General features: G+C 40.5%; 1 protein-coding gene across 3 annotated transcripts in view; it reads right to left on the reverse strand.

Moving 5' to 3' along the window:
• CACNA2D3 (calcium voltage-gated channel auxiliary subunit alpha2delta 3) overlaps positions 1–25,771 on the reverse strand; it is an 869,947-nt gene that overhangs the window by 697,917 nt on the left and 146,259 nt on the right. For 2 of the 3 annotated variants that reach the window (XM_074957774.1, XM_074957773.1), the window contains exons 1-2: positions 16,068–16,996; positions 15,330–15,411 (exon numbers count right to left, since the gene is read on the reverse strand). In XM_074957774.1, the coding sequence (XP_074813875.1) occupies positions 15,330–15,411; positions 16,068–16,180 (195 nt within the window). In that variant the 5' untranslated portion in view covers positions 16,181–16,996. Of the gene's footprint in view, positions 1–15,329; positions 15,412–16,067; positions 16,997–25,771 lie in introns of those variants that run through there. The other variant, XM_074957772.1, reaches the window with a different exon arrangement.

A 25,771-nucleotide genomic window follows, 5' to 3' on the forward strand; every position in this document is an offset into this window, starting at 1 on the left:
AAGAGCTGAGAAAGAAAAACAAAGGAAATCAGCTGTTGCCACTAGCTAATTAAACGTGCACAAACACAAAAATCCAATTCTGTTCTTTAAAAAAGGTAAACTTTATTAAAAAAACAAAAGGAAGAAAATACATCTGGGAAACTTAGGCTATTGCTAGATTTAAAAAGGGCAACTACAATGATTAAGCATCAAGAATAGCATCTTGAGGTCCAGCTTAAAAGGTTATAAGCAAACAAAAGCATTTGGGGTTAGCACAAAGGAGTCCACAAGCCATAAAGAAATAAAAAGAGAAACCAGATCGTGTCTTCCTAGGCCAGGGATCGGCATCCTTTGGCACGCGGCCCATCAGGGAAATCCGCTGGTGAGCCAGGACGGTTTGTTTACCTGCAGGGTCTGCAGGTTTGGTTGATCACAGCTCCCATTGGCCGCGGCTCACCGATCCAGGCCAATGGGGGCTGCGGGAAGTGGCGTGGGCCAAGCGATGTGCTGGACGTCGCTTCCCGCAGCCCCCATTGGCCTGGAACAGCAAATCGCGGCCAGTGGGAGCTGCGATCGGCGAAACCTGCAGACACTGCAGGTAAACAAACCGGCCCGGCCCACCAGTGGATTTCCCTGACAAGCCGCGTGCCAAAGGTTGCCGATCTCTGTCTAGACATTTCCTGATCTACTTACATATCTGGGATTTCAAATGAGTAGTTTCTAGGTATGATACTGATGATTTTTCATACCTAGCCCCAGGCTTCTTACAGCATAGTTGCAGCCCTGTCTGCCTCTCCCCAAGAACAACAACAAGACAGACAAAAGGAGAGTCTTGTTTCAGTTTTAAAAAGTTCTAGCCTTCCCACTGGCTCTTTTGGCCCTGTGCCCACTCACTTCCTTTTACCTATGTATCACAGTGAGACTTTTAACGCTTTTCTGGTAAAGCAAGTAGAGAACAGCTACTAAGAGAGATTTTATAGCTAACTGGCTGGCTGGCTCCATAAAAGGAAGCTACCCCCCTACCTTCATTTATCACAGCTACCTTGTGGACCTCACTTTCACTGAACCAAATATTTAAAGACAAACATAATTCTAACACTCTAAATAGGATCCCCATAGGGTGAAAAGACTAAATTATGAAGAGCTGGGAAGAACAATAATCTCTCAAATATTTAAAATATACAAGGGGGAAAAACTAAGTAAATATGAAGCCATCTTTAAAATACTTTTTCATTTAATTATGTTACGGTTTTAGGGGTAAATATATTAGAATGTGCCAGGGTAATCCAGAAGGGTTTAATAGTTTTGGAATAAGTTATTAAAATATGGAATTCAAACCAGCTTTATGAACTTTTTGGATAATCTGGGCCCAGGTTCAATTGAAACTTTGCTGATTTATGATTTTGGAGCAAATCTGCTTGTACCTCGGTGGGCTTCAGGTAGTTGTGATAGATACTTTGCTACTATGAACAACAATGGTAGATGTGGTAAGAGAAATGCCACCCACCTGCCTCTGTGGGTGGGGGGAACTTGATAGTGCTGGTGGTGAAAAGGGACAGTCCCCACATCAAGGAAGGCACTTGCTGAGGGACACCAGGTAGCTCCTTCCCAGCCATGGAGTCTCTGGCACCCCTTGGCCAGTTGGGTGGGAGAGGGGCTGAAGGCCAGTATTCCCTGGCTCCCAGGATTTCACCCGGAACAGGGGCCACATGGAGCCTCTTTCCACTCTGTTCCAGCAGCCCCACCCTAACCACTCTGAACTTGGAACAGGAATCCAGCCTGACAGATGCTGTGTGTCTAGCTGATCAGCCATTTGACGGACAGGAAGGAACTTCTCTTTCCCATGGGCCAATTAGCAGAGGACAAGAGAATTCTTCCCCTTCCTCACAGCACCTTCAAGCCACAGTGGGTTAAGTACAAATGCACTTAGTACCGCTAACAGAGGTAACTTGGTGGATTTGTTAATTACCGTAGTTGCAACTTGTGGCCAGTTTCCAGTGTGATTAAAAGGATAAAATGAACAGTTAATACAGGTAAAATACCTGGGATTTTGCTTTAGGCTCATGGGAGGTCCCCACCCTTCTGTAACTGCTGTCCCCCTTACAGGAGTGGTAGGAGGGCGGTAGGACTGAGAGTGAGCTGCAGTCCAGAGGGGTAGGCTGAAGATAAGCCTACCCCAAGTTACAGGAAATACAGTAGGAGCTCTGTAACACCCACCCTGGAACCAATTAAATGCCTGGTATAGTACAGTATGGGTGATGGAAAGGTAGGGCATGCTCTGTATTCCAGAAATTGTACAATCATTCTGAAACTGTAAAAACATGAGGTTTTCACCACCATCTTTACAACCCCATAATGATTTCTAAAGTAATCTACTGAAACCATCTAGGTTACTATTAAAAAAGCATTGCCCCAATGGGAAAATGGGTTTACAACACCGCTCTAACAAAACAAGACAACATGCATGGGACAGTCGGTAACAGAAAGCTAACGCAAACTGTTAAAAAAAATGAGTAAAGACAGCAGGCACACACAAAGGTAGCAAGGTAAACAAGGACAGAATGTATCAAGGGAAAAGAAGCAGAATAGCAGAAGAAAGAGTTCTCATTTTCCTTTGTGCCCTGATACAACTGCAGAATATATTAATGTGCAATTGAATCAGCATCTGTATTCTTTTTTTAATTTATTTAAAATCTGGCTAATACTTTGACAAATTTAAATTTAAAAAATTAAATGTCTGTTCACAGAGCTTAATACAAGTTAAAGGACAAAGCAAAATTAGTAAAGACCATCAAGTTTTCTATATTTAGAGCTACAAATGCCACTAAATAACTAGGACTTCAAAAATTTTGCCAAAAGGCTAAGATGTTGAGTAGAAAAATGCTGAGAAACTGGAATTTCAGATTTTGGTTGCTTTTCCTAAGTATAATCAAATTGAATCTGTCTAAAATATAATGAGAAAATACTGTATTGTCATCCCTGCAACACAACGGAAATATCCGCAGAAAAGCTTTCTTGTAACTTCAGAAATTCCAGTTCTAATTCCAGCTATAAAACAAGTGAAAAAAACAACTCTCTCAAGGTTTGTAAATCTTAAGAAAGGTTCAGTCAGTTTTGTTATGAAAGTGAATCAGTGGAGTTAAGCATGAGATGCAACTTTTTCATAACTAGGCTGCCTAGTTATTAGTAACGAAAGCAGGATGGATAAAAGTCATTGTTTTGTTTTTAATTTAAAATGGTTTATTTAAATAGTTTTTTTTCCTCCAAAAGCATTTTATCAAAAAAAATCCCATCTAAAGAGAGTTTTAATTAAGATACATTATAGCTCAAAGATCTCATCATGGAATACGGGTTTCCGAGTAGCAGCCGTGTTAGTCTGTATTCGCAAAAAGAAAAGGAGTACTTGTGGCACCTTAGAGACTAACAAATTTATTTGAGCATAAGCTTTCGTGAGCTACAGCTTTCCACTGAATGCATCTGATGAAGTGAGCTGTAGCTCACGAAAGCTTATGCTCAGATAAATTCGTTAGTCTCTAAGGTGCCACAAGTACTCCTTTTCATCATGGAATAGGGATTATAAATTATGACACAATATATTCATGTTTAAGAAAAGTTTTGTAAATGAGTTCCAATAGTTCATGGATTAGGGACCCAATCTTATGGGGTTGGAAGGGCTTCTGTATAGATTTAGGTTAATCTTTCTATCTACCCAATGGGACTCAGTGCTCAGTCTGGAAGATACCATCAGAGATGCTTCGTTTTGCAGTTCTCAGACTGTGGATTTGTGTCTCCAGAGATAACATGCTTGTTAACAGAAAAAATGGTTTTAAATAAAAATAAAAATAAATAAAAAAATAAATGAAATAAATAAAATAAATAAGAGGTGAGAAACAACAGACCTCAACCCTACTGTCCCTCTGCAAATTTGTGTACACCAAGTCAATCCCTTACCTCTCTCTAAAAGTGCAAAGTTTCAAAAAGTTCAATGAATAGCAGATTGTTGGGGGCGGAATAGATCTGGACAAGGAGAAGAAGTCAGGAGATAAATGTGAGAAGGGAGGAACAGGCAGTAGAAACAAAAGTGAAATTGTTTGAGCAGCATATTCCAGAAGTCTTGAGGTCTTTCTGAGTTTAGCCTTCACTGATTTGAGATCTACCATACCATTCTCTCTAGAACAGAAAACCTATAATGGCAGCAGGCCGTAAAAGAGACCCAGTCTGGGAATATGGAACATTCAAGAAATATATGTTTGCTGATGATGTTTTAAAGAAAGTCACACCAGTGAACTGGTGGAAGTCACTTAAGCACTTGGATTCGGAGACTTCTGAAGTGATGATCTCACTTTTAAGTAGCTTCTTCTGCCGGTGTAGAAAGAATATTTTCTTCCTTTGGACTAATTCATTCCAATTTGAGAAATCGTTTGGGACCTGAAAAAGCAGGAAAGCTTGTTTTTCTTTTCCAGATTATGAACAAACAGGAAAATGAAAGTGAAGACAACTGAGTTAGCGGCAGAAGCTAATATTTTAAGTTTCTCATGTTGACCTGGCTGACACAGTCTATTTAATTTTGGGTTGTTTTTTTTTTAAAAAAAATATTTCATTAACTATTTTAGTTAACAATTTTAACTAAAACAAACCTGATTTTAAAAAACTTGAATGTTTAACTAAATTCAAAAATTTATGCTTGTTTTGTTAAATTATAATATGTTTGCTGTTGAAGAAAAAAAATCCAGAATACATAACGTTGTTGTTTTAGTTAAATAAAACAATTTAAATTGGTCTCATCTGTCTGGTGAGGTTCTCCTCCTAATACAGCATGGCAAGAAAATCCTCCAAATATTAATGATTAACCTGTTGAACTGGAGATAGTTCACCTTTATTTATGACTTCATAAATATTTGCTTCAATTACCTTTGGTAATTGAAATAAACAATCATTCATTTTCTGATATAGCTGTAAAACTAATCTGAAAAGTTTTCAAAATAAATCACTTTAAAAATGTATAGTGTGTGCCTTCTAAAAATGAAACCTACATCTATTGCTGAGTTGTGAAGAATATGTTTTAAGATTATAACAACCCACACTTTGATGTAGAAATTCAGGATTAAATCGAGACTTCCACCCTGACTGAAAGCACACACAAATCCTGATTATGACTTAGATTCTAATCAAGTTTCATATTCATCATATTCATCATGAAGAACAATAAGAGTAGAAGCTACTTAGACATTACAGAAAAATAGTACTAATATGGCGTATACTCCACTATATACATACGCTTCAGGGGAGTCTGCCAAACTCACCTTTCCAGAGCTCCATCAAGGGAAACCCTTTTTACGAGGGGTTTTAAGAAAACTTCTGCCAAAAAGGAAACTACTAAAAATTTATTCAAAAAGGAAAAACATCTTTTACAACCATATGTATATGGTTCAGAGTGCTTTAGGGCCATCACATGTAGGAAGATGGAATTATCCACATGGACTTTTTCAAAATCATATGCCCAGGCTAGCTCAGATTAGTAACAGTGTTCTGTGCTCTGCTGTGGAACACAGGAATAGCCTATCCTTATGACTTTTACTGAAGTAAGATGCATCACAAAGGGGTCATTAATCTGGTCCAAGGAATAAGGTGATGACTACTCACTCTAAGTGCCTCCAGGACATCTCAATGTTCAACAATATTATGTGTTGGTCTGGTTATTGGGATAGCTTTCACTGCATGAATATATTGGTTCAACTTAATATGGGTCTGTCTAGAACACAGGCAGGAAGGAAAAGAATGGTTCAAGATAGTTACCTATCAGCAATCACTTATGAGATGGTAAGGGACAATGCAGGCTATTCGGTTTGATGATTCTTGCCAGCCTACAAAGCTGGTTTGACCAGAAACAGCCCGGAGCCACCAAATACCACGGAATAAAGAACTCCAATAGGGTTTTAAAAGAGCACTCTTTCAGCTGGAGGGAGTACTAAGGGGGAAACAGACTTCAACACGGGAACCTGTTGGAGATGCCCGGAGAAGCTAGATCTGCCTAGGTTACTAACATGAGATAGTGGGACTTCAGGGTAGGTCTACACTTGCAGGGGTCGGCAATAATTTTTGCAGGGGGACCACTCCACGAATTTTGGTAAGTCATCATGGGCCACACATTTCTACTATATTAATGGAGGGGGTGCAGGATCTGGGAGGGAGTTTGGGTGCAGGAGGGCGCTCCGGGCTGGTACAGAGTGTTGGGATGCAGGAGAGGGTGAGGGCTCTGGGAGGGAGTCTGGTGCAGGAGGGGGCTCCAAGCTGGGGCAGGGGATTGGGGTTCAGGAGGGGGTGCAGGGTTTGGTAGGAAGATTGAGTGCAGAAGGGGGTTCTGACCTGGGGCAGAGGGTTGGAGTGTGGGACGGGGTGCGAGGTGCAGGCTCTGGCCAGGAGGCACTTACCACACAGGTGGCTCCCGGCCGGTGGTGCAGCAGGGCTCAGGCAGGCTGCCTGCATGCTGTGGCCCCATGCTGTTCCTGGAAGCAGCTGTGGCCGGCTGCTGCTGGCACATCTCTGCGCGCCCTTATGGGGAGGGTGTAGTGGGTGTCCGTGCCCGCATGCACCACCCCTGCAGCTCCCATTGGCTGGTGCTGTGGGAGGGGGCAGTGCACGGACCTGCCTCCCCCACCACCACCAAGGGTGCGCAGAGACATGCCAGCAGCATCTGGCCTGTTCCAGGAGCAGCTTGGGGCCATGGCAGGCAGGTAGCCTGCCTGAGTACCCCACTCTGGGACTTTTAGCGGCCTGCCAATCACAAGGGGACAGCCAAAGAGCCTGGTTGGCTGACAAACGTTAGATGGGCCAGGTCCGGCCCATGGGCCATATTTTACCCACCCCTGGTGTAGAGTATACACACTGCATGCCGAGCTAGCACAGATATAAAACAGAAGTGTAGGTGATGAGGCACGACTAAAGCGAGTAGAGACACGCCAGAACCCTACAAATAGGGTTGCCAACTTTCTAATTGCACAAAATTGAACGTCATTGCTCCGCCCCTTGCCCCCAGACCCGCGCACCCCTTCTGAGCCGCCGCCCTCTCCCCCCCCCATCACTCACTCTTCCCCACCCTCACTCACTTTCAGTGGGCTGGGGTAGGGGGTTGGGGTGCAGGAGGGGCGAGGGCTCCAGCTGGGGGTGCGGGCTCTGGGCTGGGGCCAGAAATGAGGGGTTTGGCATACAGGAGGAAGCTCCCGGCTGGGGCCAAGGGGTTTGGACTGCAGGAAGGGGCTCAGGGCTGTGGTAGGGGATTGGGGTGCAGGAGGGGGTTCTGACCTGGGGCAGGAGGTTCAGGGTGCACTCAGAGACCAAAGAGGTGACAGCAGTACAAGCATCCCTGTAACTATGACAACTACCTTCTTGACTAAAGGCCTCTGCTAATATACAAACAAAGGGTGGTTGTGACACTCCCCAGGAGTACCAGGATTGTGAGGCACTTCACCACCACCTGCCCTTAGCGTGTAAACAGTCTTGTCTGTGCCGGCTGTGGATCAGCTCCCTGAAGCCATGAGCTTCTGGCAGCACAATCTTCCAAGCCGTTGTAGACATTTTATTCTCTGTACAGGTAACAATAGGCACACACCAACCCTTGAATACTCCGAGAATTCCCTTGCACTCACTGAACACTCACAGAATTACCATGCCTGCTGTTCCCAAAGGAACAGTATGCCCCAACTTGTAAGATTCAATTCAGGACCATCACTTTGCTTACCACAGCAGCGCTTAGATATATTTATAGTGAAAACAAGAATAAGTTTACTATCAAGTGATAGTATTGGAAACGAATGGTTACATATAAAAAAAATCGTAACCCTCTAGTTCCTGTCTAAAGAAGCTTCTCTCTCCCAGCATTTTCAAGCCTGGTTGAGATCCCACTTTCATGAAATCCACTGTCCATTTATTTCCTTGGTCAGGGATGCCCAGGTGTCTTCTTTGCCCCCCAAATATAGCAAAGCAAACCCTTTGAAGTCCACCTCAAGTTAAGTTTCTCTCCCCCAGCTGCTGTTCTCTTCCTATAAACTCCTTCCTGAAATTTTTACAATCCTTCAGTTGCATTCCATCCAGACTGGTGACAGGAGTCCCACTGTGAACAAGACAATACTCAATTTACATATAAACAGATAGATGGGTAAAGACCTGTTCTCTAACTGGTTTTTCATCTTTGCTGATGACCAACCCCTAGACACAGATTTTAAAAAATTTTCAGTGTACACAGCTCCTTACACAACATCTGTACATGCATTTCATGGTGCTACTGAGGACCACTGGGAAACACTCTTTGGTGAACTAGAATGTATATACCAGACTCGGAAGCTTCCTGTAACCCCTCTGTACTCCCTTGCCAGAAAGCATTCAGAGGTTCTTCGGACACAGTCATGTGACCTTACTGTAGGCTCATCTGTGCTCCTGCATTCCCAAATAGCAACAGTATGATTAAAAAGGGGGAGGGGGAATCTCTTATGAACAAATTTATAGTAGTTTCCTTTTGGCCGGCTAAGAGATTACATATTTTCCTCTCAAATGTGGACCTTGCCATGATTACCAATTCCTTTGGTCACCTCAAGCTTAGACTTCCCACACTGTGCTCCGTCTGGGGCTTCCACTGAAGGCCAGGCAGGAGCTCCACCTAGTACAGCATGCAGTTACCTGCCTCTTAAACACAACAGATTTAGGAGATCATATCACACCTGTGTTCTATAGAGCCTGCACTGGCTGTCAATTCACTGAACTGGTTGCAAATTTGAGATGTTAGTTGCTACCAATACGTCTAGATGTAGGCTTAAAAAGTATCTTTCCTCATGCAGTGTCATGACACCTGCACTCAGAAGCAATGCACTGTCTGTCCATCCAAAGATGGGTCACTGAGATCTGGGGGTTGGCTGTTTGCAGAGGGGCTCGTCCGAGTCCATTCCTTCTGGAAATCGATCTGGGTCCCTGATGCTCTTAGAACAAAGTAAGACGCATCTTTTTGCTCAGGCTTTCTACCAACTGCAGACTTGGCATTTAGACTGAAATTCACCGTGCTTGGTATTTTCAGAGTAGGTGGCTACATGCCAAAGTGGGTCACAGAAAATAGCCACTATATTTTGGAAAAATTATATATAATCTAAACTATGTAAAGTGCTCACAGCTACTATGGTGATGGGGCCTTGTAAGTGCATGTAGTAGCAATCATAACATTTTATGCAGGCCTTTTGGTGAAATTTCTATAGCAACCTAGAGTATAATTCTTCCCATCAGTACATAATGTCTGTGTTCTACAATATGTTAATCATTTATTATTATTTTAAAGTATCATACCCTATAGAATGGTAATGACATTTGCAAGTGTAGAGTATTGATTAGCAGTTGCTTAAAAGTGAATCACTATTACAATGCGGCATCTGTTCATGGCTCTACCTGCCGTCACTGTCAAAGTAATTTGCATGGAGACTGGCTCTTTTAACCTTGAAATGTTAGCATTTTCCAATACAGGATGTGAAAACAAAACAACCATAAATGCATTAAGTGAGGAAATTAGCATTCATTTCCTTTCAAGAGCTAATGTTTTCCAGTTGGATTGTCCACTCAAAAATTTCCATATTAAAAGACACTGTTCAAAGTACAATGCATGTACTGTAAACTTACTGAAACCATCTCATATTTCCATGGTATATCAACAGCAGAACACTTTCACCTTTAATAATAAAAAGCAATGGAATCATTCTGTGCTTGCAAAACCTATACAGATGCAGACGGCACGGATGTGAATAAGCAGGGAATGCAGTATGGCTTGAAATGACATTTTATTTTAAGTTAAAAAAAGATGTTAAAAATCACTATGAGACTCAGGCAAAAATAAACTATATGGTAGATCATTACAAACCTTAAGCTATGGTTCACATTCCAGAGCTGTCGGTTAGGGAGGCTAAACACTCAGGGTGTAATTGTGGCTCTGCTGAAGGTAATGAGAGTTTTGTATTTACTTCAGTGGAACCAGGTTTTCACCCCAAAAAAGGGAAGAGAATCCTCTGTCTGACTGAGGAGAATACATCGAGCTATGGAAAGTGAGAGTGTATCCATATATTACAACTAGATCCATAACTGATATTAAATAAGGACCTTTTCTGAAAATTTTTACGGTGTGCTACAGCTTCAGGGCAGTAGACTGCATAAGCATCTCTGGGTTTTTTCTTGAGGAAAGGGAAACAAAAAGCATCCTTCCAAGGGAATTCACTTTTATGTCTCTTTGTAATATCCAAGCTCATTAAATGCTTGGTAATCAGTTTGGTGTGGAGAGTAGCTTTCTGGGGTATGTGGCTCAAATAAATGCACAGATTAAAAGGAGATGGAACAACAAGTGATGCATACAAAAAAAAAAGGCAATTTCTTAAAATGACTCAAGCAAAAATCTAGGATTAAAGTGTTTTTATATCCTTGCATGTATCTCTCTATCATTTTGTAATGACAATTTTTATTTAATTGTATGAGACACCCAGAAGTTTGGCTGAGCACAAACTTGAAGCTATATAATTATAATTTACTTAATGTGATGTTGGTACGATATGATTAATAAAACTTACCTTTTTTTAAATCACAAGCATATTTACTCCTAACATTATTTTTGATATTATTCATTTCTCACTAAGAAGACTCAATACAGTATTGCTTCTTTGCAAGGTCAAAATTAATAATCAAAACTGGCATAAAATCTAAAGCCAGTGTCCAACAAGACAATCATTTATGCCTTTGCTTTAATTTGCACTATCAGCAATATTACCGACCCATACCCCAATACAGACAACAGTATTCATATTACCTTGAATTAAAATAATAAAATCAAGGTTTTTAAAAAGTGAGCTGCATGAGGAGGGGGGGGTAAGAAATGCAATTAAATGTCAAGATGATTGGACTAAATTTCTCTGAATCAATATAAAGTGAACTTTGTCACCATTATGTGTTTTAAAACTAAAGATAGATGTACTGCATGAGTCAGATGCACCAGCTGAATACTAATTGATCTAAATCACCCTGTTATAATAATGTTGCACTGACATTTCCATAGTTGTAAGAAGCTAAGAAGACAGAGCACCAAATCTATTCAGGAAAATAAAATGCAATTAAAACTTTAAAAAAGGGAATGTTATGTTGACTGGAAAAAATGCTTTGAGAAAATGCAATGATTTGGGAGGCTCCACTATACGGAAGCACTTGAAGTAAGCGGTTGACATATTCATACAATACACACGGTTAGAATTTAAGATAATAGGTGGTTAAGTAAACAGTGAAGGTTCAGTTTAACACCTTCTATAAGAAAAAGAAAGCTTTGGATAAACTTGTGTTTAGCAAGAAACCTAAATAGCAAGTGCTGATAAATAAATGGATGTTTTTATATTGCCCCTATATCAACTGATTAAATGGAATATTGCCAATTCTGGCCTCAAGAAAGGAATGTCAGTGCGCTGTGTATGAAAAAAATGACTCCCCAATAGAAACCTGAGAAAGCATAAACCAGGCTAAAGAACCAGCAGCTCTATAGGAGCTTGAAGAGCTTTACTGCGTAAAGCCCAATTATTTTTAACATTAAAGGAAGGTGCATCACCTGTGTTTCATTACCACCATTCTGCTGCAACAGTATTAAATTGGAAACCTTTATTACTGTGAACTTTAAAATGGGAACAGCAGTGTTTCCAAACAAAGCTCTTCCAGAATTCTTATTACAGCAGGTTAAATAAGCATCTCCACTGCATTTAAATCCTGATTTGAATCCTGTAGGTAAAAATTCTGGCTATTCTAGCAGACTATGCTAGGATATCTGTTGCAGTTCTAATTAGCCATAATCACAATATTATAGAGATATGGCCTTTTAAAAGCATGTCAAGATGAAAAGTGAAGCTAAGGCTTTCTGAAAGTATAAGGGAAACAATAGTGTTTCTCCCTTACCCCCCCAACCCAAACAGCACATATCACACAGGACAGTTAATTAATTTGAACCAAATCCTAGGACCCAGCAGTATCTGCTAACTAGTTGAAGAGTGTGTGTGTCTCTGCAGCAGCATGCAGACAGTTTCTTTTATGATGCCAAATCAACATGACAAACTGTCCCTAAATTAGAAACATCTAAGCAACAATATTCTGTTTTCTCAGCTGGGTGTTCTGAATACACAGTAGTGTTCATTTGCTTTAAAGATAAAATAATGCAGTATAAACATCAATTGTATTCATAAAAAAGGTAATTTGTTTAAAAAGCGGCTAGTCTTGAATTCTGCAAGTTAAACATATATGAACAGTCTGAATTTCATCTAGAGCAGAATCTGGAAGAAATCATCATCATCTGCCCCATATTTTTATAAGGGCATAACAATATAACCAGACTATAGAAATAGCAACAACAGAATGCTGAAATGCCCCATCTAGAGATATTTCAACTTGGTTATATAGTTGTAAGCACAAATGTATATTTACGTAGAGATTGCTTCAGAATGATGAATAACCATCACTTCTATGCAAGTTGCTACCAAAAATTCAAAACGGTAATGCTTAAAGTAACAATACTTCAGAATAATTACTAACTATTAATTGTAAATATCTTTGTGAAGTTTGGCCTTAGAGATTAACTTATTTAACTTCCATATTCAAATTTAATTTAGCAAGTTGTCATTTGAGCCTCAATATATAAAACAGTCGAGAAGCACTATGGCTAAATATAGTCTCAATTTCAAATTTATTCCTGTGAAATAACTTTGCTTATTCCACATTAAGACAAAATTAACTGAATAACCTTTAAGTGAAAAATTAATATGAAAAAGACTGCAGAATACTTTGCAACTTAGAAATCTATACCAATCAGCTATAGTGCCTTTATAGGTGCTTTATAACTCCATCTGCTAATATTTTATATTCCTAATCGGAAGGTATTGTTTCATCCACAGATATGATCAACAATTCATGTAAACTCACAACCTGATTTTAAAATGTACTAACTCTAGAAACCCAATTCTGTCAGAATAAATTCTAAACAGATCCTTAAGTTGTTGGACACTTGAAAAAATGTTCATGTTTGGGACACTGATGTATTAGCACTTCATCAAATGTTGTGATTTATTCCACCACTGACTTAACGTGCACTGAAAATTATTTGCATTTATACTTTTAAAATCTTCAAGGTTGGTATGTGTTGATTTGCACAAATTGAAGAAAGCGGAAGTATAAAACGTTACAGAAGAATACCCGTAAAAGCATTCTACCATCCTGGTTCATCCACTACCATCAATGTAGAGAAATGCAAAGTTTCAGAGAACAGGTCCCAAACGGAATTTAAAATAAAATTAAAATGCAATTATGGCAACCAAGATGCTGGTGGGAAATGAAATCCTACTGTCTGCAATACAGCCCTAAATACCTATTATATTATAAGGCAAAAAGGCAAGAAATTAAAAACAAATATCAAGGAATAAACCCACAATGGTCAGGCTGTGAAAACAACAGAAACAGATTTGCTGGTAAATTAGAAAGGATGCTGATGCAAAGGTAAAATGAGCATTGAGGTAGCTTCCAGTCACCTATAGCATAACCACCAACAGAAAGAATTCTTACTACTTTGCGGGGGGAAGGAGGGGGGGAGAGGAACAAAGGAAAATACATTATTACAGAAGTGGTCATATCAGTATCTAAGTGAAGAAGAGAAGAATGATTAAGGATCTATACTGACTATGGTCTTAACAGCTTTGAGAATCAAAATGTGTTCTGAATTTTGCAATCAAACATTGGACAGTTTATCTTCAGTAGATAAACTTTGAAAATCATGTGTGTGCGCACAGAGGTTTACACTTGTGGACAAAGTTAAATAAGACCATATTAACAAAAAGGACATATCTGGCAATGCTCAATTAAAAATTAACATATTTGAACAACATTAGATCATTTCCAAAACATGGAATATGTTTTGATTAGATACTTGTCAGCAGTTCAAAAAGGTAATGTTATTGTGTTTCCTGATTACAAAACAGTTTATGCAGAAAGCATGATGGCACAAACTACACAAAGAAGTGTTTAAAGTATGTATAAAATATGAAGTAGGACTACAATGAATGTAGAGGGTCTCAAAGGTTAGATTAAAATAACTGTATACCGAAAATGCTACATTCAGACAATGTAATGACCTTGAGAAGCACTAAGACACCAAATACTTTTGTTCTTAAGATCTATATAAACTTAAACTCAATTTCTGCAATACTGGAAACAACAATATTGAAAACATCAATTCCTTATACAGTAAGTACTCTTACATATCTTTAATAAATCAGATATTGCTGCAATTTTAATTTTAGCATAAACTTTTTGAATCACCAATGTAAGACATACTGTCTGTTGCATAAATTTCCAAAGGATATAAATACTTTCAAAATATGCACCATAAACAATTACCACACAGCATACATAACAAGTTACTTTGGACTAAAGTCCTGTTTGAAAAAAGTTACCTGATTAATTGGCATTCATATACGGGAAATTATTGGATTTCAATATCATGCTTTGAGGATCATATATTAAATGTTGCACAACTGCAATACCGAAGTCTTTTAACCTCTCTCTCATAATTTTTAATTAATCGACCACTATAAAAACAAGTTCTCAATATGGAACTTTTGTCAGAAGATGCATCTATTCTAACTGAACTGTGCAACTTTATATTAAAGTCTTATAATCGATTCTGTGTTCTCATTACTCTTCAGAATTATGTAGACTTAAACCAATTTCTCAAGTTTTTGCTTTACTTCACTAGGTTATTACCCAGCTGTGCAAGAAGATAACCACATTCATTCCCCTTATCTGTAATGATGTAATACATCCCAGCACTGGGTAGAGATGATTGGGAAATAATGGGATTGCAAAAACAGCAGAGATGATAAACAATGGTGCAGTCGTCTTTCCCTAATACAGTGGACTGCATGCTTACAACACAGGATGCAAATGATAAAATATGCACTAATTCTGCTCCTTGAATGAAGTTAACATTTTTCCACAGAGAAGCAGCTATTTTTCCATGCTGAAACATCATCATAGAGTAACGAGACAAAATAGCTATGTTCTAGGCTTCACTCTGCACTTCACAAGTAAGTAATTTTGTTTGGAACTGAAATCCATTAAAAATCACCAGATAATCAGGAAGTCTCCAGCCAGTGCAGTACAAGGAGACAGCAGGGCCTAGGAACTGTATACAGAGCAAAAAAAGCCCTCTGACCAAAGGATGTGCTGCTCTCCCATTTGTTTAGAAAACTAAATCTGCCTCCATTTTCTGTGCTAAAACCATTGCTTACTACTACTACTGGAGAGATCCTTACCTTCTGCAGAAGCTGGGAACCTGAGTATTTAGCTGCGATGGATTTGATCTCCCCACCAAAAGCAGAGGCCCAGAGCTTTACACTGTGGGGAGCAGGGAGGAAAAAGACAGGAAGAAATGTAATACATATGTTACAGTAGGCAACACACACACACACACACACAGCTACAGCCTCAACTGCACTCTAAAGAATCTAAGCAATACTGCCTCAAAAAGCACGGTTAGGAAATAACACCACACCAAAAGAACAGAGGACCTATTCACAAGTGCAAGGCCCAAGGTACAGGTAATTCACATCATATACCAAGGTAAGGCTTGGGATTTCAAGCTGCTTAAGCTGCACTTAAAAACAAACAAGCTGATTTGTAAAGAGACAGGTTTTTGCATAATCTCTAACATACTAATTGGCTGCAAGAAAGAAGATGAAATAGCAGGCAGGACAGCGTTGGAAGCTGAGAAATCAGCATATTAGAGTGAGCAAATGCATCACCTCCAAACATAAAGGCTTTTAACTTTAGTTTCTATATCTGCTTACCCCCACTCCCCCAAAATAAAATTCAAGCATCAGTGAGTTAATCATTGGCCCTGGACTTCAAACAGAACTGGCAAGGGAATAAAATGCTCTGAGCAGTCAAACATCTGCAACAAACAAAAAAAAACCAACAAAAACTTGGGCACCGGGATTCCAAGTTTTCACCCCTGGAGCGCGGTCGGAGAGCAAAAACATGAAAACACTTACACCGACAAGGGGATCTGCTGCTCCGATCCGACCACATCCACTAGGGCTGTGTTAAAAGCGGTCCAGAAAAGAAAGAAGACCCCCCAAAACGCCCGGAGTAGGTTCAAAATCATGGTTTCTCTCAGAGGCTGAGAAGACTTAGGGAAATTCGAGCAGAGCTGATCTCAGCAGCAGAGCTGCTTGCTAAAGCCTCTTTCCCCCACCAAAGCAGCGCTGGGGAGGAAAATAATAATGTATATCTATCACAGCTCCATCCTCATCCCTCCCCAGAATGGCCCTCTCTGGGTAATGGAAGGAGAGGACCAGAGAAAAAGCTCTAATGACTTGAAAAAACTATTGTGTCCTTGGTAACAGCGAAGCGTTTTCCAGCCCTGCTGCAGCCACTTTGCACGTAGTTCTTTACAACTCCGCAGTCAGCGGTGTGCTGGAGTTACTCCAGTGCCCTGCCGCTGCTCCGAAGTGCCCTTAGCAGCGAGGAAGCAGCCCCTATTGACTCCAAGCGGGGAGGCTGCCTCCTTGCAATTACGGCTCACTTTACAAACGGAAAGCTGCCTAGAGGTCTCCGGTAAACTCCAGCCTTCATCCCAGATCAAGTCAGGCACTGCACTGGTTCCGTGGGAGCAGCCTTCTAGTGGGACAGCGCGGAGAGCCAGAGCGCGCAAAGCAGGCACAGGAGGAGAGGGACCAAGGGCCAAGTGCCAGGGTCTGGCAAAGTCTGGAGGAGCTCAGAGTGCGACTCAGCCCTTCCCGGGGGGGAGGGGGGAGCTGACGGGAGCAGTGCACATTGCCCTAGGGGCTGAGCTGGGAAGGGCTCAGCAGGGCTGGCAGGAGCAGGAGGGGGGCCGCGTACACCCACCGGAGCCCTGGCCAATTCAGAGCATGCACTGCTGCATGACAAGCATCTGTCACCCAGCCCTCCAGCGGAGATGGATGGCTGGAGCTCAGCCCCTCGCGCCGGAAACAGCTGAGCATCCCGGCCGCAGAGTCGCCGCGAGGGGGAAGAGGACGGGAGGCAAAGCCGGCAGAGCGGACCCGGGGCGAAGGGGCATGTTGAGACGCAGAAGCGGCGGATTCCCAGGCCCCGGGCTTAGGTCAGGTTCGCACATTGAACGGAGTCCGATGTAGCATGTCCTTGGGCACGAAGGCACGTTTGCAGCGTCCTCCCTGGCTGAGCGCTGCAGCGAGTCGCTCTCCGAGAGATCAGGACGGGGAAAGGCTTATGAATGAAAGGAAATGCAGCATGAGTGAATCAATGCAGGCTAAGGGACTGGAGCCTATGAATGAATTATTAATTTGTGCTTGTGGAGGAATTCCCCTTAGTGAAGTGAGCAGAGGCTCACAAGCTATTCCACAGAGAGAGGAGCTGGGGAGCAGGAATGATTGATCCAGGTATTTTTGGTGTGTTTTAACCTCCCCTGCCCTGGTTTCTCGCCTCTCTTCCCTGCCCCGGAATTGCTTGTTCTAACCCTCTACCTCCAAAAGCTAAAGACTTAAAATAGCATTTGAACTTCAACATAAATAATCATACCGGGAATTAAAGATGATCTGAGCATGGGCTGAGTCATCCTTACACTGTGCTGGAGAGATCAGCTACTGAAACACTAATGCACAGTATCTAGAATTCTAGTTTACCTAGCTCGGTAGTTGGAATTCATGTCTAATTAGACCATACTCCTTTGTACGCAGTACACTTTCCTTGTTTAGCCTTGCCTCCCTTGAGGTTTGGTACACAGTACCGGTACTTTGCTTTCACATTAACTTTTACAAGTGTGCTGAACAGCGTGCTGTAAATATTACCATCCCCTTCCACTATCTGATTGCCATAGAACATGTGTCCTGGCCAAAATGTAACTGCTGTTTAGTAAGATGACCAAATCTCTGGAAAAACTGAAGATTTAAGAAAAAAGGTAAAAGGTTCTAAAGCAATTTGTACAGTTATTGGAAAAGCTTGGAGTTTAGCTTTCATTACACACTACTCATTCCCCCATATGAAGTAGATTGCCCTCATCTTCAGTCTTACCTTGGTTTGGAGGGGAAATGCACGTTTTTATCTTGTGTTTTTGGGCTACCCATATGACTTTGTGCACTGACAATCCCCTTGGTCTGCAGATGTTGAAATCTGTGTGATCCAATGAGCATTTGGTAAGAAATGGTTTAAATATACTGCCATATCACCAGGTGCTCAGCCTACCTACAGGCGAAATGTAAAAACTATGTATGGATGACTAACCATATATAATGAATTATACACCCTTTTGAAGATGTCCTATAAACAGTAAGACCTTTTCAGTACAATATCAGACTGTAGACATGCACAGATGCTTCTCCTATACATGTTTGTTATGCAATTTTTAAATGTTATGTCAGGAAAGTAATTGGTATGGCTTTAACTCCTAGAACACAAGCATATTTTTATATGAAAACATATTTTTTGTTGCTCAGTCCAACAAAGTACACTGTTTACAAATGTGGTTTAAATATGAACTGGCTTGTTTCTTCAAAACAGTTAGCTGAAGCCTTGAAAACATTTTTAAAGTATATAATGTATTTGCAGATGTTTGATAGATATTTCTAAAATTGCAACCTAAAACGTGAAAAATCACCAACCGGTTAATATGATAGAGACTTACAATATCACTGAATTACTTAAGTCTTGACTCTGGATTTTTTTATTTAACATTTCTTATATATTTTACACTAGGTCTTATTCACAATTGAGTGTGCGCGCGCACACGCATGTGCGTGTGCACATAATTGAATATTTGTACTGTCGTAATACAGGAAAAACCTACTCTGCCCCTTGCCCACACACAATAAAGACTTAAATATAGCAATGGCCAGTTTGTTTTTGTCACCAAATGTCCATGTTCCATTACTACATTGAAAAATATATCTTATTCATTTATGTACTCTAGAATGTTCATGCACCTTTTTGGAACTTTTTTGTCCACTAAATCAACTGTAAACCTGTATTATTCTGTGTTGTAATTGTGGTTTAACACATACATATTCATAAATCACTGTAAATACATACTACACAAATGGGCACCTTGGGAGGGATAGCTCAGTGGTTTGAGCACTGGCCTGCTAAACCCAGGGTTGTGTGTTCAATCCTTGAGGGGGGCATTTAGGGATCTGGGGCAAAAATTGGGGATTGGTCCTGCTTTGAGCAGGGGCTTGGACTAGATGACCTCCTGAAGTCCCTTCTAACCCTGATATTCTGTGTAGTATCCTAGCCTACTCAAGGCATGGAGGTCACTACATTCAACACATCCAGCTTCAACATTATAATATCATGATGGGGAAGCTATAGTGGCAATGGAAGTGTCACAAAGCAGAAATACTTTTTTCTGCATTGAGGGCTCATAATGATCATGCGAGGGGGCAGGGGGAGAAGAGGGAAAGTAAGTGGTCTAGTGGAAGGTATTGTGGGTTGTTGATTTGTTTTTAAATTATTTACATTGATTGTTGTAGGTAAAATGAAAGCTGTAGGTGGTAAATGGAAAGGAAGAATCTTATTCCAGTTTTATGCTAACCAAGTCATTTAAAAAAATCCTGAGGTGGAAATAGCCAGAAATGGATGACATTATGTTGTGGTTCACAATTTATCATAACCTAGTGAAGGTCTGGAGTGAGACAGGCGATGAAGTCACCTGCAATTTAAAAAGATGCATGGCTATCAACATTTAACCTCAAAATGATTTTGTAGCTATATTGGTTTACTCACTGTGACCCTAGGCATCCCTATATTCATACACTACTGCAACAGTATTTGTACAAAATCTGTGTTGTGAGAACCATATGAAAGCTAACATGCTGCTTGTTAATATTATTGTAAAATGCATGTGTTAACGTATGTGAAGTTATGAATTCCCTCTGTATGATGTTAGTAGGACATGTTTAAGACTAGACAGCCTAGTCTAGGTAAAGGTGATAAAGAGGTCCGCTCGAGACAAAGGAAGGTGGGTTTACCTCACTTGACATATTAGTGGTCAACAATGCCATCGAGCTAAATCAGCAGGGGTTATCCTGAATGAGAGAGAGAAAAAATGATGTAACAGGACCCCTGCTCCCCATAGACACACAGGAGATTGAATCCTTAGGAGACCTTCTTGATTTGAAAGACAGGCATCCCTTGGGGGATAAGGAACAGAAAGACTCCATCTTTATCCTTCACCTTAGACAAAGGAACCAAGTGAGTTGATCTCTGTGATGGGGCCTGACCACGCGGCTCAGTGAAAGCTGGAAAGGAGACTGTAGGTGAGAGAAACCATCTTGAACAAAAGACAGATTAAGTTTTGCAGATTAAGTTTTAGTCTTTGAGATATGTTTTCACTTTTATTTGCTTTAGCCATCTCTACCTTTATCCCTTCTACTTGGTATCACTGAATCCATGTTCTTTTGTTAATAAAAACTTGTTTTACTTTCATTATAAATCTTCACTGCTGTGTAAGTTCAGTAAAGTGCGTGCTTCTAGAAAGCCAAACAGGTTACGGTGTTTTACTGTCTCTGCAAAGGCAGCAAACCTAACGCTTCCTCTGTGAGGGTCTTGTGAGAAGGACTGATCTCTGCAAGTAGCATGATTTTGAGGTGAATTCGGGGCAAGAAGTGTTAATGTCATCCTGCAAGGTGTAATCAGGTTGGGCAAACCCAGGGGGACGCTTGTGACATGCTGGCAGGCTGTTGGGGTCAGAGCTGTACAGTCATGAGACACCCTGGCAGATGGTGACTGAACCTCTTACTGGCCTGAGTGAACCCCAAAATGTCTCACTCATGCCTTTATCACTGCTGAATCTCAGAGAGGCCTCTAGAAAATATGCATACAAACCAATATGTTAAGCAGAGATGCTAGGTGACAAAACTTGTCTCAGTATTCTGTAACTAATCCCCTTGGAGTCTCAGAAGCAAATACTAGTACATTATTGCCTAAAGAATGAAGGCCCTACCTAAATGGAACCTTGAAGCCAGTCTGCTTTCACTAAATGGTAGTCTCAGGGAGTATAATTTCCCACACTGAGCTAAACGTTGTCTAATAACTTGAGTTCCCCCCCGCCTCCTTTTCCAAGGTTGTAAAGTCATCTCATCTTTTTCTCATTCATAGATGATCAAGCAAAAGAGTACACAGTGCTTTACACACACACGAAAGAGTTCCTACCCAACCTCCCAGAGGTTGAAATCTAACTAGAATATACGATATGCCAGATAGCTGTTCAAAGAGTCAGAGAGGAGATGAATGCTGGAAGCCTTCACAAAGGAACAGCATGTTAAGGAAGGAACTGAGGGAGTTTACATGGTGAGCAAGAAATGGAAGATAGTTCAAGGGATAAGGGTGGCATGAGAGATGATACATAGGCCAGAATAGAAGATGGAGACTAAAGGTCCATTTTGGTAAACGGGTGGAGTAAGGAACCATCAGAGCAATTCCAAAGCCCTTCCCTCTCCTTTCAAATATATTGTAAAAGGGTGAGGTGTGGAGAAAAGAAAAAAGGGTCATTCTCAGCTTTGCAACATTCTTTGAGATCTTTGATGAAAGACATGGTTTTGAGCTTAGAGAAAGCAATTAAGAGAGGCACTAAGGAAACATATGGAACAAGGGTGGGGAGTAGGAGGAAATGAAGTAATTAATACAAATGTTTATTGTATTTCTTTTTCCTGACACATCCTCTCAGTAAGCCCTACCCAGATAAGAAAATAAATGCAAAAAGCTAAAGTGGCCAAAGAAACCTGTGCAGAAAAATGCAAGCTACAGCTACCTGAAATTTAAAAAAAATACAAACCCCACAAGAGTTCATTTTATGTGCCTGTATTCCATAAGAGTTAGAAGATGCATATACTGCAAAGCAATGGAAAGATATGTCCTAGTTGGAGTGCACAGCTGCTAACATTCACACTTTGAGGCATACTTCTGGGAAGCTGAAGGCACAGAGATTGTAATTCTGAAATAGGTGTGTTTTGTGTAATGATCCTTTCATTTTATAAAATAAAACATATCATGATTTTTTTCTTCTCTGAAATATATCTAGCCCCAAATCAACCCCTCAAATAAGAAATGGGAGGAAAGAAGGGAGAAGCAGAAGAACATGAAGGGATATGGTCTCTGTATACAATGAAACATAATATGGTGCACTGTACTGATCTTTCTTGCCTTTAACTTTCATTTCTCCATTCTTTCTTTCACATATGTTTACACGTGTAAAATGGAAAGAAGTGAACAAGAGGGATATGATATGATCATATCTAAGCCTCACAAAGCACTTTAAGACCCTCACATGAAAGGCACAATATAAATGCTAAGTAATATTATTTGGAAACACACCAATGGGAGAAGGATTAATAAAATAATGCTTTAAAAAAATCTTTGGCTTGGTTTTATCTGGCATAAGAACACAGCTTTTATTTGTTTCAAATGAACTGGATGTCTGAGTGCATGTGTGTATATGTCTACATATTAGACTATTCTGTGGCAGACCTAACATATTGTTGGAATTTTATGAAGGTCCCTAGTGTATGAGACTAAGTGTTTTATTGGTACGGGAACGCTAATTATTGACTGATCCCAACCCACTTAGGACAAAGATTGAGGTCAAGTAACACTACTCATAGGATTTAGTGAATACAATACTACATAATGTGCGTGAGTTAGTGCCTTTCAGACTTTAAGTAAAACAAAAAAAAAAAACAAAGATGTATAGCATATTATAAAGAATTCATTTATAAAAATGAATCATGTTATGTCTAAAGCTATGTTACGTTTCCATATATAATTTATTGTTTGTGATTCATTATAGATAAAATATTAAAATTTTACTTCACAAGAATATTCACAGGATAGAATACAAGCTATGTTTATAACTATTGCTGGAGAACAATGGCATTAAAATAAAAAGCTGTATAGAAGAGCAAAAACCCCTCAAAATATACTATCAGGTCAATATTTTGACTACACATTATCTTCAGCATATTTCAACCCAAAATAAACCTCACACAGTGTGCCCTAAAACCACAAGGAATGCATAGTTAATTTAGCTTGCACAAAGACTGTGTTCAGCTGGCTTTAGCATCGCCGCATGGAGTTAAAAATGTAAAAGAGCAGAGCATTATCACATCCCAGCCTATGAGAGCTCATGCTGCATGGGCAAGCTAGAATGCTTTAAGATAATGATGTTTATAGCTAACCAAATCCAATTTAAGCAGTCCACTGTAGCTCCAGTCTGTTAGTTCCATTTCACATAGGCTTAATTTATTTTAAATTTTCAACTATTGAAGACTGCTTTTTGTTTCTTTTGAGTGTCAGGCTGGAAAATGAACTCTTCCAGCAGCAAATGAATTATCTTTTACACCTAAGGCTAGTGTTACGTCGTATATGTTAATGTTTTCATCGCATTCAAAAATATTTGAACACAGAAGCTAGTGACTAAAATGAGAAATCATAACTGAGAAATATAACACAACGGACAAAATATTGTGACAAAAAAAGAAAAAAGCTACAATGGGACACCGATGATAAAAAAAATAAAGAGCAAAAGTGATAAAGCGTTTAAGTGATGAATCTAGGATTGTCTGTAGATTACAAAAATTAAATCGCTCACCTTGCATAATTTGTTTCAGATGATGAATCTGAACCATGGAAATTCCTTTAACTGAGCTCCCTTGAATGACTATCCTCCTAGATATGAGCTTGAAAGATTATTTGAATCATTTCAGATTTGGGATGCACTACAACAAAATATTTGTGATACCACGCACATGGTAATTCAGCAATGGGGGTTGTGATCAACTACAAATCTGAAGCGAGTCACAGGCAAAAAATGGCACTAAACAACCTCAGCAGGGGGGAAGCCTCACTGACAAGAATCAAAAAAGCCCATTGACTTGAAGTGAGGGGCACCGACCATCTGCCACAGAACTGCAACCCTAATCCTGGCCCAGCATGGAAGGCTGTGGGAAGGGAGAGGCAGACAGCAAGCCTGGCCCCACACTCACCCTGGGCATGGGCAGCTGTAGCTCCTGTGTCCTGCAGGGCTAAACCTGGGTTCCCGTTCCAGACGTTGTGAACTAGAGCATGGGGTTGCAGCAGTGCTCAGGTTTGGACCCTCTCATGATGGGAGGGCCCCCAGACCAGATTTGAGTGAGTGGCACTGCAACCCTGTGTACCAGGTCACAATGCCCAGAGCGAGGAGCCAGGCTGAGCTCACAGGTCACAGAAGCCAAGCTGTGGAGCGTGGGGCAGGCTTGCTCTCCAACCACCACTCCAGGCCTTCCCTCTGCACTAGTTTGGCAGGGCATCCCACTTAGAGCCTTCCTGCAGCATGTCACAGCAAACAGAACTTGTGGATAAAACCAAGAAATCACAATTCTGGGACTTCACTGTGACAAACCAGCAGCCCTAATCGTGAACACTGACTGATCCTAAAAGTCACAGAGAAGTTATCTCAGAATTACACAGGAAAAAGATGCATATAAAGAAACAAGCAAAGAAGAGTAATGTTTTCCACTAAATTATAGACTAGTATCAGCTTGAGAAAAAAAAAAGCCAGTGTTTTAAATTCAGGATATTAGATTGTCTCAAGTATTCGGTCATAGTGGTGTCCAATGTCAACCTAATGAAAAACTACGGTATCACACAGTAATAGCCCAAAACCATTACGGTATCACTACTGGAAGTAATAGTGTGATGCCCAACAAACAGAATCCTGTAGTACTTTATTTGTAGATGAACTATTGCAAGCGCTATCACATATCCAGTCATAAGTCATCATCTGCCTGTGAAACTAAGTTAGTCAAAGGGTGGCAAACGTGTCCATACAAGACTTCTAATAATGTTAGGAAATACTAGATACATTATGGAATCTTTCAAATCCAGCCAATAGAAGCCAAGTAAATCCTATCTTGAATATAGGTAGGTTGACAAATCGATTACATGTCTTGAAAGGCTAATAAAATAACTATTTAAATATCTTTGTCAAGCAAAAATATTAAAGATTATTTTGACTCATGCAAACCAGCAAATTTCCCCTCCTACCAGCCCATCGTCAGGGGTTGTTTGTACAAATATTTTGCAGTCTTAGATCACCACTTGTTCTGGTGTTCAATAAAGAGAGCTATTGCCTGGAAGGCAGGAACTGATCTATTACCCAGGACCCCTCAGACAGAACATTCTTTGGGTCAGAGGTAGTGATGGATTCAGCATCTCACATGGCGAGGCCCTAGAGTAGTAATCTTGGCTGAAGATGCATTTGCTCAAAATGATTGGGCAACTTTTGGCATCACACAGAATACCTGACACTGCAACACGTAGAAAACAGCCACAACATGGAGTTTAGTATTCTGACTGTTGCATACAATACCGTGATTCCATATGTCCAGTTCCCTACAACCTGCACAATAAATGGCAGCTTGCATGACATGGAATTGTAAAACATTCATGGTTTGCTTATTGGGGATTGGTATATGTCAGGGTTCCTTCCCCACTCTGAACTCTAGGGTACAGATGTGGGGACCCGCATGAAAGACCCCCTAAGCTTATTCTTACCAGCTTAGGTTAAAAACTTCCCCAAGGTACAGACTTTGCCTTGTCCTTGAACCGTATGCTGCCACCACCAAGCGTTTTAAACAAAGAACAAGGAAAGAGACCACTTGGAGACGTCTTCCCCCACAATATCCCCCCAAACCCTACACACACCCTTTCCTGGGGAGGCTTGAGA

Source organism: Natator depressus, chromosome 7, assembly GCF_965152275.1.
Source record: "Natator depressus isolate rNatDep1 chromosome 7, rNatDep2.hap1, whole genome shotgun sequence".
Classification (NCBI taxonomy): domain Eukaryota; kingdom Metazoa; phylum Chordata; order Testudines; family Cheloniidae; genus Natator; species Natator depressus.